The following is a 14,095-nucleotide window of genomic DNA, read 5'->3' as shown; positions in this document are numbered from 1 at the left end:
GGTTTTTTTTTTTTTTTTTTTTTTTTTAACAGCTGGGTTTCAACCTCACATAATGCACATGTTATTAACAAACACAAAATTACACTCCGTTTCTCTAGTTTTACGATAAAGAACTAAATTAACAATCATTGAACTCCATTCGAAACTTTCGACCTGATATTCACACGACGAGAGAAATAGCATTTGACTATATATATATATTATTTCTATAAGAGGTTGACCCAAAAACAAAAAACAAAAAACTGTGAAAACGTATTAGACTAGCATACTTTTTAAAAGAAACCCGTACACACTCTACTGACGAGACCCATATGATGATATTTTGCATTTAAATCTCTAGTCATCTAATAATTGATATCCATCACGAATTAAGGTCTAGTCATGTCTTCCTTACAATATGGACAGCTCATTTCAAGTGAATCATCAGAGGCCTCAAAACATAATATTGATAATCATAAGCTTTTGTTTTGTTTTTGTCGAACCACATATGTGTATGTATGTACTTCTCGTATAAAATATCGTAGTATCTGGCCCCAACAGAAAAAATGAAAAGAAGAATTGAGTAATGTTAGCTTTTCTTTGTCAACAAAATAACGTAGTTTTGTGTTATTTACTTTCTTTCCGCGAATATTATTAATTAGTGGTTTCTTATTGTGCGTTTTCCTATTTTTGGAGTACTATGCTTGGCATTCTGGCTAAAAGAAATTGCCATACATTACACATGACCGTTTTGTGGAATATCCGACGCACGTATTTCTCTTTCAAATAGAAGTGTGATTTCAAGCTAGTTTTCAAATCTTGTTTCTTACTATTTTGGCGTGCAAGTTTTGCTTTCTTCAGTTCTTCTTTTATTTCTCTTTGCTTTGTGGTTTGACTAGCAACTACCACCACTTAGTCTAAACAAACATAGATAATCATGGTACATAATCGTGGTTTGGCTGTTCTTCTTTTTTATTTATGCGAAAGATTAGTGATTCCATCTTTTATTTTAAACTTTAGTGATTCTAGCTTTGAAACGTGTATTAATTGAATTCACAACTATATATGATTAAAATAAAAAGAAGAAAAAAAAATAGAACTTTGACAAAGATTATCAATCTTTCAGATAAGACGACAAAACCGAATAATTCTGAGTTAAGAGATTTACAAAATTGCAGAACCTCACAAACTTCTAATTAAAGTAGATATCGGTTGGGACCAAACAAAAGTGCCATTTTCTAATCGTGTAACTGTAATCTACGTCGTAGTACAATTAAATTGTCACGGAGTGTAGAAGAGTTAAAGTTTTACCAATAGAAATAATTATTTAACACCAAATATTGTATAGGATATTGTTTCAATGTTAATTAGAAACTTTTATGTTAAGAAATCTCATGTTTGACGAAGTATTATTTACGTTTTGTAATCCCAAGTTCCCAACATAAAATTTTCGTCTTAGATATCTGTGGACGTTATAATCCAGATTCTGAAATTAATTTGTTGAACTATAAAATTCAACAATCTAAAGTTGTNAAAAAAAAAAAAAAAAAAAAAAAAAAAAAATCCACTTTAGTGCATGGTATATCTCATTTTCCATTAAAAGGGGAAAATCACATGGGAGATTTATATATTTTCAAACGTAAGGGAAGTGAAAGGTCGAATCCATCACATCTTTCTTCATTATAATTGAGAAAGTAATCAAACTTAATTACGATCTTCACGAAAGAGCAACGGGGAGGGGATGCACCATGCACGTGAAGTTCACGAAGACAAGACATCTCTTGTCTGTTGGCTGTTGCACTCATTACAACCTTTATTTCTTTAAAAACACCGGATTTACAACCTTAAATTTTTGGATATCCTCAAATAGTTATATGTAGGGCATATCCCTTCATTGGCTAGTTTTGTTCTCTTCTTGCCAACTTACTGGCTTTATATAAACCCATCACCCATGTACATGTACCTCGCATGTTTCTAATTTTTACGTTAACAAAAGATGAATAATAGCACTATATAGACTATAATATATATATATATATAGCATATTTAACCAAGTTGGTTGATAAATTATGTCACTTTTTAATATTACGTAAATATCTCAACTTGTATTATGATATCACAACTTCTACTCATGTTTTTTTCTTTAATTTTAATGTTTTAAAAATATAATGTGACCTCTCTCTGACTCTGAGCGAGGTTGGTGCCATCGCATTATGGGATAGAGTCATAGAGAGACTCGCCTGAAAGATCAAGAGGAAGTTCAAGTAACATGCAACCAGCAGGTCCATGGAGACCAGAATTGAACTTTTCAATTAGTTGGGATCCCAAAAACCTTTACACTGGATCGATCCCATTAGCTAACTTTTTTTACTATAGAACTCTCTAAATTTTAGCTCATCTTAACCATTTCAAAATCAAATATTCTAAAGATAATACATCAATCCTCATGATATACATACTTGTTCATTAAAGGATTCTTAAAAACAAAAAAACAAAAAAAAGTATTGATTATAAAATTTGTAATTTTGGATGCAACAACTACTTTGATGTACTAAGAATTTATTTAGTTGTTTCTTAAAAATACATATCATGGTATTTAGTTTTCAAACCAAAGTCAATTGAAACATTTTTTTATAATGCCAGCTGACCAAACCAAACCGAAAAAGAGTAAAAAAGAGAAAACAGCATAAAACATATGTTGGGCATTTCGTCGAACGCTTTGAAGGCATGCTCCCACGCAACTCAAATAAATAAGTAAAAAAGACTAAACGGAATCTTCATTGATCAGACTAAGATTCTCTTCTTCTTGTCTCTTCAGCTTTTCCTTCTCGTATTGCTTCAACGCTTCCTCCATCTTCATCTGCGTTATAAACCCAACAGTCTTAAGGTCGACCACAAACGCTTTCTTAAGAGAGAAGACGAAGTCGAAAAAACTAACCTTGTAGCTAACTTCGATGCGATGCATTACGTAGAATCCTAGAGCCCCGCCGACAAGTGTACCAGCTATGATCCGTGCGTAACCCCATGTCAACGAGCTCAACGCCATTTCTTCACTTTCTTCTCTCTTCTTCTTTCGATTCCAATTCTTACAGCTCTTACACAATCTCGAGAAGCTTTTGACATCTCGTTTCCATTTACTGGAACCAAATTAGAATCGTACCGACTGGTTCAGTTAAAACCGAGCTTATCTCCGGTTCGGTTTATATCCAGAAATCAGAGTAATCTGGAACAAATTATGGTTATCTCACTTTCAATTACGTTATAAAAAAGTCGGTTTAATACATAGTGACCGGATTTTAAAAGCTGACTATTTGATTCTGAATTTCTAATTATCCAAATTTCAATTATTTACGGAGAAGTCGGTTTGGTATCGTACCATAACTCGGGTAATTTGTAAACACAGACAAATATTTGTAAACCATAAGCAAAAAACTAAGCTGGCTTTTTAGGTGCTTTCAACCGTTCGGATCAAAGAAAAACTCAGAAACAAGTGCCAAGTGATCGCTTCCTAGTTCCTACAAAACCAAAGATGAAGTAGGCTCTTAATGCGTTTAACATAAGATTCTAGTCACGAAACTTAAAACTGTAGATAACAAAACATACTTTACAAGGAAGGCATTTGGTTTTGCAGAGAACGTCAATGGGAAGAGTATCAAGAACTCTTGCAGGTACAAGACCATCAGAGTACCTAAACCAGACCACACGTACGTTTACAACTACTAGTTAATTTCATCAACCAACCTGTTAAATTAGTCACTTTCAAGTTTTGGGTTTATGTAAAATGTTTTACCAGAGATAATCAACCGTTCCAAGAAATTTCGAGTGATACGAGGTTGCTAGAGGTTCACCAACAGAGTCCCTGGTATTATTTGCTGAGCCCTGTTGTGTACAATGAAAACATTATCATATTTAAGACTGATAATTTCACTAGCTAGTTGTTGTCATACATATAGACAATAAAGCTTTGTTTGTTACCTTAACTGAGGCGTATGCGCTATTGAGTTTAAGTGGATGTACAGCCCAGTAAGAGTTCTCTTGCCCGGTCGCAACACGGATCTCTTCGTTGGTCCAAGAGCTACAGATTCAACAATAAGTGAGCACAATGCTATTTCACCAGGCAGTCACTAGACAACCATTAACGAGTGTAGAGCTAATAAAATCTTCAGAAGAATAATCTTAACCTGCTTTTGAAAGTTACTGTATTACTAGATTTGCTTCCGGTCTCAAGAACTTGGGTTGGACGACAACTTTTCTGGCCAGACAGCTCTTTTTTGTCATGTTCCATGATATTTAGCTGTCAGATAGAAACATAATCCGGTTTAAGAAACTACAAGCGGACACATGTGTAGTTTGACTGAAGCAAGACAGTAAATGGGCATACCTCAGAGGATGCCAAAAAGCTGTACAATGGACTCTGCACGTGATTGGATAAAACCAAATAATGAGATACGCAAATACACAATACCAAAGTGGATGGGTTCATTTGAAAAGATGTGTACCTGAGGAGTGCTATTGAAATCCCCACCTAGAACAATGGGAATGTCACCCCATTTCTTAGAGAGCAAGTGTGCCTTTGAGCAGAGTGAACGGATCTATCAGTCAAGAATAAGCCATATGAACGAATCAGGATATAAACCTATGAATTCAATACGTTGTCATGCGCATTTGGACAAATACTAATGAAACATTTCATGAAAAATACTAGTAACTCAGACATGTCTTAAGACATATGGAGACATGCTAGTGAGTATCTCTTGACTGAGAATCTGAGATTCAGTACAAATCACTAGTTTAACAAAAAAGACCATCAAAAGAAACAGGGAAAAACATGAATCCGGTACAAAGAACTGATGAAGACTTAAAGGGACAGATCAACATTTTGTAAACTTCCATGACTGTCAAATGCTCGTGTAGAGGATATATATACCAACTGAAATGTGGAGACTTACCTGACCCAGCTTCACATCTCCTTTATTTGGGTTATAAAGCACGTGAATGTTTCCCAGCAGTATCTTTCTTGACTTCAACTTCCGCAGCTGACAAGAACCACCAAAAAATTGGATCAAGAAAGGAAATCACCTAAGCACACACATGAAAAAAGTTCATAAAACATTCAAAAGAAATGATACCTCAAGAACTGCAAGCTGTGCAACATTATCGCACATACCAAACTGGCTAAACTCAATGTTTTCCCTCTCCAAAACTCGAAACCTTGTCAAAAAAAGAAGATAAATCTTAAACAACGCTGAGTTGAAAAACTGTTGTTTCCTCTTCACACTAAGACCACAAATCGAGTCAAGCAATAAGTGCTACCTGTCGGCCTTCCAAAACATTGCGCACCCATCAATGTTATCTCCAGTTCGCCGCTGCCATTGCAAAGCTTTATATTTTGTAGTCCTTCTATAGAAACACAACTTTTTGCTGAGGCTTCAGAGCGAAAAGTATAAATAAAACCAACCAACAATGTTTTATATACGTCATGCAATTCATTCATTTTTTATAAACCACAGAAAAATTCATAGAACAAAGGAAATACATCAACCTTGTAGGAGCCAGCATATCCAGCTTTCTCCATCATGCTGAAAAGATCAAAATACTTGTCTACTTCCTACAACGGATCCACAAGCAAAAAATCAACAATTAACACTCAACTCCGAGAAGTCAAATCGAGAAAAAGACAAGGAAAAGTTCATCACCTGCAGACAGATAATGTCTGGATTGAGACGAATGAGTTCCTCGCATATTAGCCTTTTGCGGTAGCCCCATTTAAGGTAAGGGAAAGACACATTGGTGTACAAATCTTTGTGATGTGATGCGTTTCTATCTCCCAGTATGTTGTATGACACTACAGTGAATCTCTCTGAATCTACAAAACACACTACTAGTAAGAACAAAAGGCATCCGCAATAGAAGAAACTCAAACCTACTGTATACAAAACTAAACCCCTAAATAGTTCTTCCACAAAGCTTGGTGCACAATTCATGGTAGAATATATAGTATGCTACCTTGGGAAAGTGGAGTTGTACTATCTGAATCGATCCAATCACGAACAATCCGAGAAGACGGCATTTGATCGGGATGTCGACGACGGGGAAGAGGGTTGTGCCATCTACGGCTGTAAGATCTTCGATTTGAAGATGGTTCGGGATTCGAATCGGACGGTCCAGATGTGGAGGAGCAAGACACGACCAAGTTGTATTTGTTCGCATCGCAAGAGGAACGGAAAGATAAAGGACATCGATAGAATCCAGATGAAAGGTGACCACCGAAGGAGACACGGTTATAAGCTGTGCTTGGCCGTGACCAAGAAGAAGAACAACCGACGCAATTCACACAACGCATTTCGATTTGGTTTCAGACGAACAAATTCAGAAATTTTGGAAGAGAAATCTCTAAAACCACACACACCGATTGGCGCCCATACGGATAAAATCTTTATTTTTTTTTAACAATTTTTATTTCCTTAAACATTTTAACTCACATTTTGTTATAAAACTAAAATTATATAATTTATCCATTAACTATATTTCTGCACTCAATTATATTAATTAATTATATTAAAACAAAACAATAAATTATAATTATAACTCTCATTTTTTTTAAATATGATTTTTCATCACTTCTTTTCGTATAATCATTTTCTTAATCTTTCATTCTTTCATCGTCTTACTTTTCCATTATTTCTCATATTTTTCTTTTTTAATGTTTTTTTTGTTATTGCTGTTGGATAGGTTAAAAAAATCAATTTAAATATTATTGTAAACATTTAATTCTAAATTTTAATTGTAGAGTTTGTATGATATGTATACCTTACATTGTTTTTTTTTTTAATGTTTTAAAATGTTTATCTCCATTGTCTATTTTAGATTATTTTTCATTATTTTCTACAACATGAAGTTGAAATGATCCATCTCTAATTCTCTATTATTTACTCTGATTATCTCACATGTTCTAATACTCATTCCGTCTCCCTTGTCCCATATCCATCAGAATAGAGATTCGCTAAGAAATTTAGATGAGATACCTGAATTCTTCTTGAATATGTAATTTTTAATTAGTTAGTTGAAATTGTCCAAAAAAAATTACAATTTTAAAAACTATCTAACTGTTTTTAAAAAATACCAAAATTATGAAAGTACCCGCTCCCAGAATTATGGTCAAACCGAACAGCATCAAAACCAGTGAGTAGTCGTCTCATATCTATATAAAAAAACCAATTTGGTATTCCATTTCCAAAATTATACTACAAAAAGGAAATCATTAAAATTTAACCTAGAAATATAGCTTAAATTAAGGTGAATATAAAAGAGATTAAAAATTAAATTAATATTTGAGATTTTTAATTGCATTTCATATGATTTTATAGGAAATATATTTGATTGATACTTTAAAATAATTTTTTACAATTTAGTTATTAAATGATTTAGGTAAATTTTGAATATCATAATAAACTTTTATGATTAGAATAAAATATGTATATTATTGACATTTAGGAAATTTGTTTGTTATATATGTATTTTTAATGAGAATTTTAAAAATACATCTTTTTCGATACCAGTTTCTGAAATACCATTTTAAAAATCTTTTTTAAAAAAAATCTTCTTAGAAAATTTTCATAGTTTTATGATTATTACATAAACTAAAATAAATTAACATAATTAATACAACAATTTGTGCATATCCACAGGATATTACCTAATAATTAAAGATAAAATACTTGACCTCAACCTGGATTTCCAACCATCCGGGGTATCCAAATACCGACGTTCCTCCTCCTTGACCTCAACCTGGATTTCCAACCATCCGGGGTATCCAAATCACCCTTCTCCTCCTTAGTTACTCTCTCTATACTACTAGACCTCCTATCCCCGTGATTATTAGAACGCTGCCTTTTCTTTGGAGGAGCAAGAGAAGCGTCTAAGATGGACGGTATCTTCCTGACTCTAGAGCTCCGCCTAAGTTCAGAGTCAGCACAAGCTAACCACCCACCATCTCAATCTATCGACTCTCCATGGTTTTTTTTGTATTCCTCCTCACATATTGCAGCAAGCTTCTTACTCTTCTTCCCAGAAGGAGAACCCAAAGGATTCTTTCTTACCTCATGCGATGATTTCATGACGAATCAAACAGGCATACAAATACGCATACAACTGTTCTTCTCAATGCTGAACCAAATGAACATAAGAAAAACTCACCGAACCATACGCCTTCCAAAATCAAGCTCCGTGAAGCAGTGTATCGCGATGGAGGTGCTTAAGAAAACGCATCAGAGCAACTCCATGATCGGCCCATTTATTTGGCAGAATCCAATCCGAATGAACCCAAACCCTAAATCCTAACTTTGTAATGATAAAATCGAAACCTCCTTCCCCCGAGAAGAAGTTCGTCTCTCCGATGATTACTCCTCCTCAATTTGCCTCGGAGTCTTGGGTCGCCCACGGTGGCGCTAGTCAAATAACAAAATACAAGAAAGTGAGAAAGAAAAAAAATTGATATCACGCTCATCTGAAGCGAGTAAACCCAACCGTCGATCTCTCATTAACCAATAAGATTCGAGTTATGTTTGACTTGATCATGAGTCAAACACACGCAGCAAGCCTAAATTGGGCTTACTTCCTGGGCCTTTTTTTTCTTAACAACTTTAGACCTGTAAATCTGCAAAAACTTCTCTCACCATATCACATTTTTCTTCTTCCCTGTGATTGTCTAAGAGTAAGAGAGACTAATCTTCTCTAATACTCAAAATCTCTGATGTATTCTAAACTTGACTTGCGTATTCATGAGCCTTAGTTCCTGTTGTTGAACTTAAACTTGACGTCTCTTAGAGTGGACTTTTGCTCCTTCTAGTTGTGACTATGAAATTATATGCATCATTATGAGAAATCTTGAGACAAGTTAAGAGGAAAAAAAAAAAAACTCCAAATCATCAACATGGTGCAGATACATGCTTGATTAGATCCCGCGAAGAACAACATATCTACAGGTTATGATCGCAAAACGTAAGTACACCAGAAATCAGTATGAATCCTGACCAAAGAACAAAACCAATCTAGAATAAAACATGAAAAAATCAAGTAAAACTATGAACAAATGATGTAAGCCAACGAGATTACGAGAAATATATTTGGCTGGGAGAAAAGTAGGGTGTTCACACTCCCGCCGTGATCAATAAATCTGAAACTTACACAATCCTTTTTCTTCGGAATGGTCGGATCAGATGATGGATATGTCCAATCAAAAGTAAATAGTTTGGAATGGTTGAAGCCAAGCCTCACATGATCCTGTCTTAATTAGTCCATGCGATGCTTGCGGATGGTGCAATTCTCAGTTGTTTATTTCGCAATTGGAAGTGACATTATCAAATTTTTTTTTTTTTTTAAAGAGACAGTTGTTTATCAATTTTTTTTTAAAAACAGAACATGAAAAGTCGAAATCAATAGCAAAGTGAACAAACTAGAAGCGTAGTGAAGATGATGATTGACTAGCAATTAGATTTCCTCATCTATTACTTTCCTTTTGCGCGGTTGGTGGTTGATTTGCACTAAGCTTGGGAGATAAGAAGAGGAGCACACAAGGGGGGGAAGAAATATCTGCGGAATATATCCGAAAAGGCCAGGTTCGCCGGCATAGACATTGGGAGCTTCTCCGAGACTCACAGATTTAAAGAAACCGTCGTCTCCGATGATAAAAGCAGTGTGGTACCAGGGAGTCTCGGTGTGTCGAAATCCGTCTACTTCGAAAACCACGGCGAGTTTCTCTTCCTCGTCAATGAAGAAGCTCCCAAAACTGTGGTCAAACCGAACAGCATCAAAACCAGTGAGTAGTGGTCTCATATCCACATTAAAAAACTTGCTCCAAGACACAGCACTAGGATCAATCTTAGTGGTAAGCCAAATCTCCAATGTTTCAATTGAGTCTCCACCCCGCTGAAATAGCAGGGCGAGCTGTTCTTCTCTAACACATGAGAGGGTCACAGTATCTTCAATATAAGAGTGAAACGGAATAGGCAGACGCGGTCCAAATCTCTCTGTTGTAAAATCAAAACAGAGTAAGAAATCTTCAACTTCTTCCTCGTCCATTTCACCGCTGCATTCTATTGGTACGGGATCAAAAAAGTCAAGCCCTATCTTCTCATGAGCGAAAAAATAAGCATTTCCCTTCAAAGACACGCCACGCTGATAGAATTCTACCTCCCAGTCGGGTCTGACGTCTAGAACCCTCCATGAGTTAGACCCAAAGTCATAGATCTCGAACCCGAAATAGTGTATTGAATGGATGCAATTATCCACAAACCTCAAGATTTTGTGGTGGTTACGGTTGCTGTCGTATCCCAGAGCATACCTGTCCAGTCTGTGGAAACTTGTATTGGGTCCTATCCATCTTGTTTGCCCCAAATAAGGATTCCACACCAAGAGCCTCGAGTTGTCCTTGAGGACGCATAACAATAAGCCGCCGCAGTGAAAAACTGTAGATACCTCGACTTGATCAAGTAAAGCTACCTGCTTTATAGATAGATCAACCGCGTCTTCTTCTTCCTTGCGGCGGAGATGGAATCTGACTGAACAAACCTTGGAATCCATCGTCATGAACCCCAAAAACTGCTGCTTTGATGCTGCTGCTGCTACTGCTTTACCCACAATCCAATCTTTGGACAAAGCGTCCCATAATTTGCTAGTGGATCGCACTGCTGCCAAAGATGTTATAGGAACCTTGGCGAGTATCTTGTCCCCTACCACTTCCGGTGGAAGATCGCATATCTTCTTACTCATTCTTCCTTCCAACTTTAGACAGACGCAGCAACTTGCTAGGGCTTTCTTTCGATCTAATATATATACTAGGGTTGACCGGATTAGTGATGTTAATAATCGGTATACCCACCCCATTTAAACCCAGCCCATATAAACCCATCTAGTTTTGTCTATAAAAATCATTTAAGTAACTAGGTTGTAATCCGTGCTATATAATTTACGTATTTATATAATATTGGTATGAAATCTAAATATCAGATTTTAATTTGGTTTTAATTTAAATTATTACGCGTATATAAAAGAGATTAAAAATTAAATTAATATTTGGGATTTTTAATTGCATTTCATATGATTTTATAGGAAATATATTTAATTGATACTTTAAAATAATTTTTTGCAATTTAATTATTAAATGTTTTAGGTAAATTTTGAATATCATAATAAAATTTTATGATTAGAATAAAATATGTGTATTATTGACATTTACGAAATTTGTTTGTTATATATGTATTTTTAATGAGAATTTCAAAAATACATCTTTTTCAATACCAGTTTCAGAAATACCATTTTAAAAATCTTTTTTTCAAAAAAAATTTCTTAGAAAATTTTCATAGTTTTATGATTATTACATAAACTAAAATAAATTAACATAATTAATACAAAAATCTGTGCATATGCGCGGGATATTACCTAATAATTAAAGATAAAATACTTTCATAACACAAGCAGAATCCATAACAAACCATGGCAAGCTGACACAAGTTCCACCCTAAGAAAAAACCCTAAAAGTAATATATTTATCGGGATGAAAAAAAAAAGAGAATCGAAACAAAAAACGACATACGTACAGTAAAAAAAGGGATCAAAACAAAGAGACATTATGTTCAATCTCTTCTATGAATGAAAACAGAGAATCACAAATGGATCAAATACACGAATCCAAACGATTCACAAAACTTTGATCTGAATTTGCAAAGAGGAATGTGAATCAAGTCAATACAAACTAATTAACACAACGAGGGGCGGATCTAGGCTTATGAAGGGTGGGGCAAGTGCCCCAAACTCATTTTCTTAATTCTTGTAAATTATTAGCTAAATTATGTGGTATATCTATTAAAATCAACAAAAATTTTCAGTTTCTTAAGGTTGTGCCACAGGTAAAATGCTAAGCTAAGTAGTATATCTATTAAACTTAACAAAATTATTAGATCATTAAAGTGGTGCCCCATACAAAAATGACTTCTGCATCCGCCACTGAACACAACCCATCAACCAATTTTCCAAAACTCACATTCGTAAAGGCTGAGAGAAGAAAATAATTCATTTATCAAACATGTTTAATTGGACTATCCAATTTAAATATATTTAATATTTTTAAATAAATGAGACTAAATTGGCAGAATTTTGAACAACAAGCCCGTTTATTTAAATGGGTTTCGACAACATCACTAGACCGGATAAATATAGATCCCGTCATGAACACACATATAAAGGTTTATTATATTTGAAAAGTAAATAAAATTGAATCAATTATTAACAAATTGAATCAAATATTATTAAAAAAAAAAGTACTGAAAAGAACATCAGTCAAAAATTATTAAATAAAGCAATGAAGAAAAATGTTATAAACAAACATAAGTTATTTTAAATCGAATATACACACATGTACGTATTAATTGATGATACAAGCGGACTAACATATTAAAAACAAACTAATGATCCAAAGATTAAAATTACAAAAAGATTGAAAAAAATACAACAACCTCTCAACCTTTCGATTATATGATTTATATCACTTGTAATACACAAATATATGGATGAGAATGAGTAGAGAACATAAAAAANGAAGAAAATAATTCATTTATCAAACATGTTTAATTGGACTATCCAATTTAAATATATTTAATATTTTTAAATAAATGAGACTAAATTGGCTGAATTTTGAACAACAAGCCCGTTTATTTAAATGGGTTTCGACAACATCACTAGACCGGATAAATATAGATCCCGTCATGAACACACATATAAAGGTTTATTATATTTGAAAAGTAAATAAAATTGAATCAATTATTAACAAATTGAATCAAATATTATTAAAAAAAAAAGTACTGAAAAGAACATCAGTCAAAAATTATTAAATAAAGCAATGAAGAAAAATGTTATAAACAAACATAAGTTATTTTAAATCGAATATACACACATGTACGTATTAATTGATGATACAAGCGGACTAACATATTAAAAACAAACTAATGATCCAAAGATTAAAATTACAAAAAGATTGAAAAAAATACAACAACCTCTCAACCTTTCGATTATATGATTTATATCACTTGTAATACATAAATATATGGATGAGAATGAGTAGAGAACATAAAAAAGGTAATTCTAATTTAATGTGGATCAAAATTTTCATATTCATATTCTTATTTTAATTTAATACATTGTATCATTCAAAGACGAGTGTTGATAAATAAGATTCGAAGAAATAAAAATCAACGACCGAATAAGTTTGAAAATAGTTGGGCTCGAATATTATCGGGCCTAATAAAAAACAAAATATTGAAAGCCTTTGTTTTCGGAAAACACTCTCACGCGGTTCTCGAAAATTTTCGAAATTTGAATTTTCAGATCTCCGATTTGGGGACCTCACTTCTCTTTTCTCTTTTCTCACGCTTTCTCTCTCTTTCTAGAAAAGCGAAAATCTCAGATAAAAAATTCTCTCTCTCTCTACTCCGAGAAGCGCAAAATGGCGGCTGCACCTCAACAACCAAATGCCAACCTTCAACTCCGGGTCCACGAAAACGAAGGTAAAGAAAGTAATTCAACAAATGATCTCTAAATTACAATGAATTTTATAATTTTTTTTTTTTTGAATTTCTTTTTGAAGACGTTCGTAGGGTCGTTCAGAGATCGAGGTTCTTCCCGCTCACTGCACCTGAGTGGCGCGTCTTGTTTGAGCATAAGGATGACTTTGGGCTCCCGCTCAATTCCTTCATCATCCAGCCGCGCACCGAGGGACTCTACCGCACTGACGTGACGCACTACTCTGACGACAATGATTGGAACCCAGCAATGATCTCGTTGAAGAGAAAGAGACAGGGGCCTAGCTACAAATTTGATATCCGTTTTTCTCAGTCTACCGTGATGGATTTTAATTGGGGGGATGGACAGCCCGACGGTCTAGACTGGGTGATACGCCGTTACGTCCCAAGGGATCGAGGAACTTACGGGACCACGACTTTCGTCCACAATCTGTGCATATGTGCGGGATATTACCTAATAATTAAAGATAAAATACTTTCATAACACAAGCAGAATCCGTAACAAACCATCGCAAGCTGACACAAGTTCCACCCTAAGAAAA

At 34.4% G+C, this 14,095-nt stretch overlaps 3 protein-coding genes across 3 annotated transcripts; all 3 read right to left on the bottom strand.

The window, feature by feature from the left end:
• LOC109133516 lies at nt 2,517–3,065 on the bottom strand. The gene is made up of 2 exons (XM_019247005.1): nt 2,918–3,065; nt 2,517–2,839 (listed from the first exon to the last, which is right to left on the bottom strand). Exons 1-2 carry the CDS (start codon nt 3,023–3,025, stop codon nt 2,744–2,746), a joined length of 204 nt encoding a protein of 67 aa, XP_019102550.1. The 5' UTR covers nt 3,026–3,065; the 3' UTR covers nt 2,517–2,743.
• Nucleotides 3,274–6,422, bottom strand: LOC104783495 (carbon catabolite repressor protein 4 homolog 3-like). The gene is made up of 13 exons (XM_010508645.2): nt 5,986–6,422; nt 5,676–5,845; nt 5,522–5,587; nt 5,293–5,345; nt 5,109–5,190; nt 4,929–5,015; nt 4,479–4,571; nt 4,361–4,393; nt 4,161–4,273; nt 3,955–4,054; nt 3,770–3,858; nt 3,583–3,667; nt 3,274–3,494 (listed from the first exon to the last, which is right to left on the bottom strand). The coding sequence occupies exons 1-13, from the start codon at nt 6,320–6,322 to the stop codon at nt 3,435–3,437; spliced, it is 1,368 nt and encodes a 455-aa protein (XP_010506947.1). The 5' UTR covers nt 6,323–6,422; the 3' UTR covers nt 3,274–3,434.
• Nucleotides 9,294–10,800, bottom strand: LOC104783490 (F-box/kelch-repeat protein At1g24800-like). The gene has a single exon (XM_010508639.2). The coding sequence runs from the start codon at nt 10,747–10,749 to the stop codon at nt 9,469–9,471; it is 1,281 nt and encodes a 426-aa protein (XP_010506941.1). The 5' UTR covers nt 10,750–10,800; the 3' UTR covers nt 9,294–9,468.

The sequence above is a fragment of the Camelina sativa genome, chromosome 1, assembly GCF_000633955.1.
Source record: "Camelina sativa cultivar DH55 chromosome 1, Cs, whole genome shotgun sequence".
NCBI lineage: Eukaryota > Viridiplantae > Streptophyta > Magnoliopsida > Brassicales > Brassicaceae > Camelina > Camelina sativa.
The sequence above is the reverse complement of the archived record's forward strand: the minus strand, read 5'-3'. Positions and strand labels throughout refer to the sequence as shown.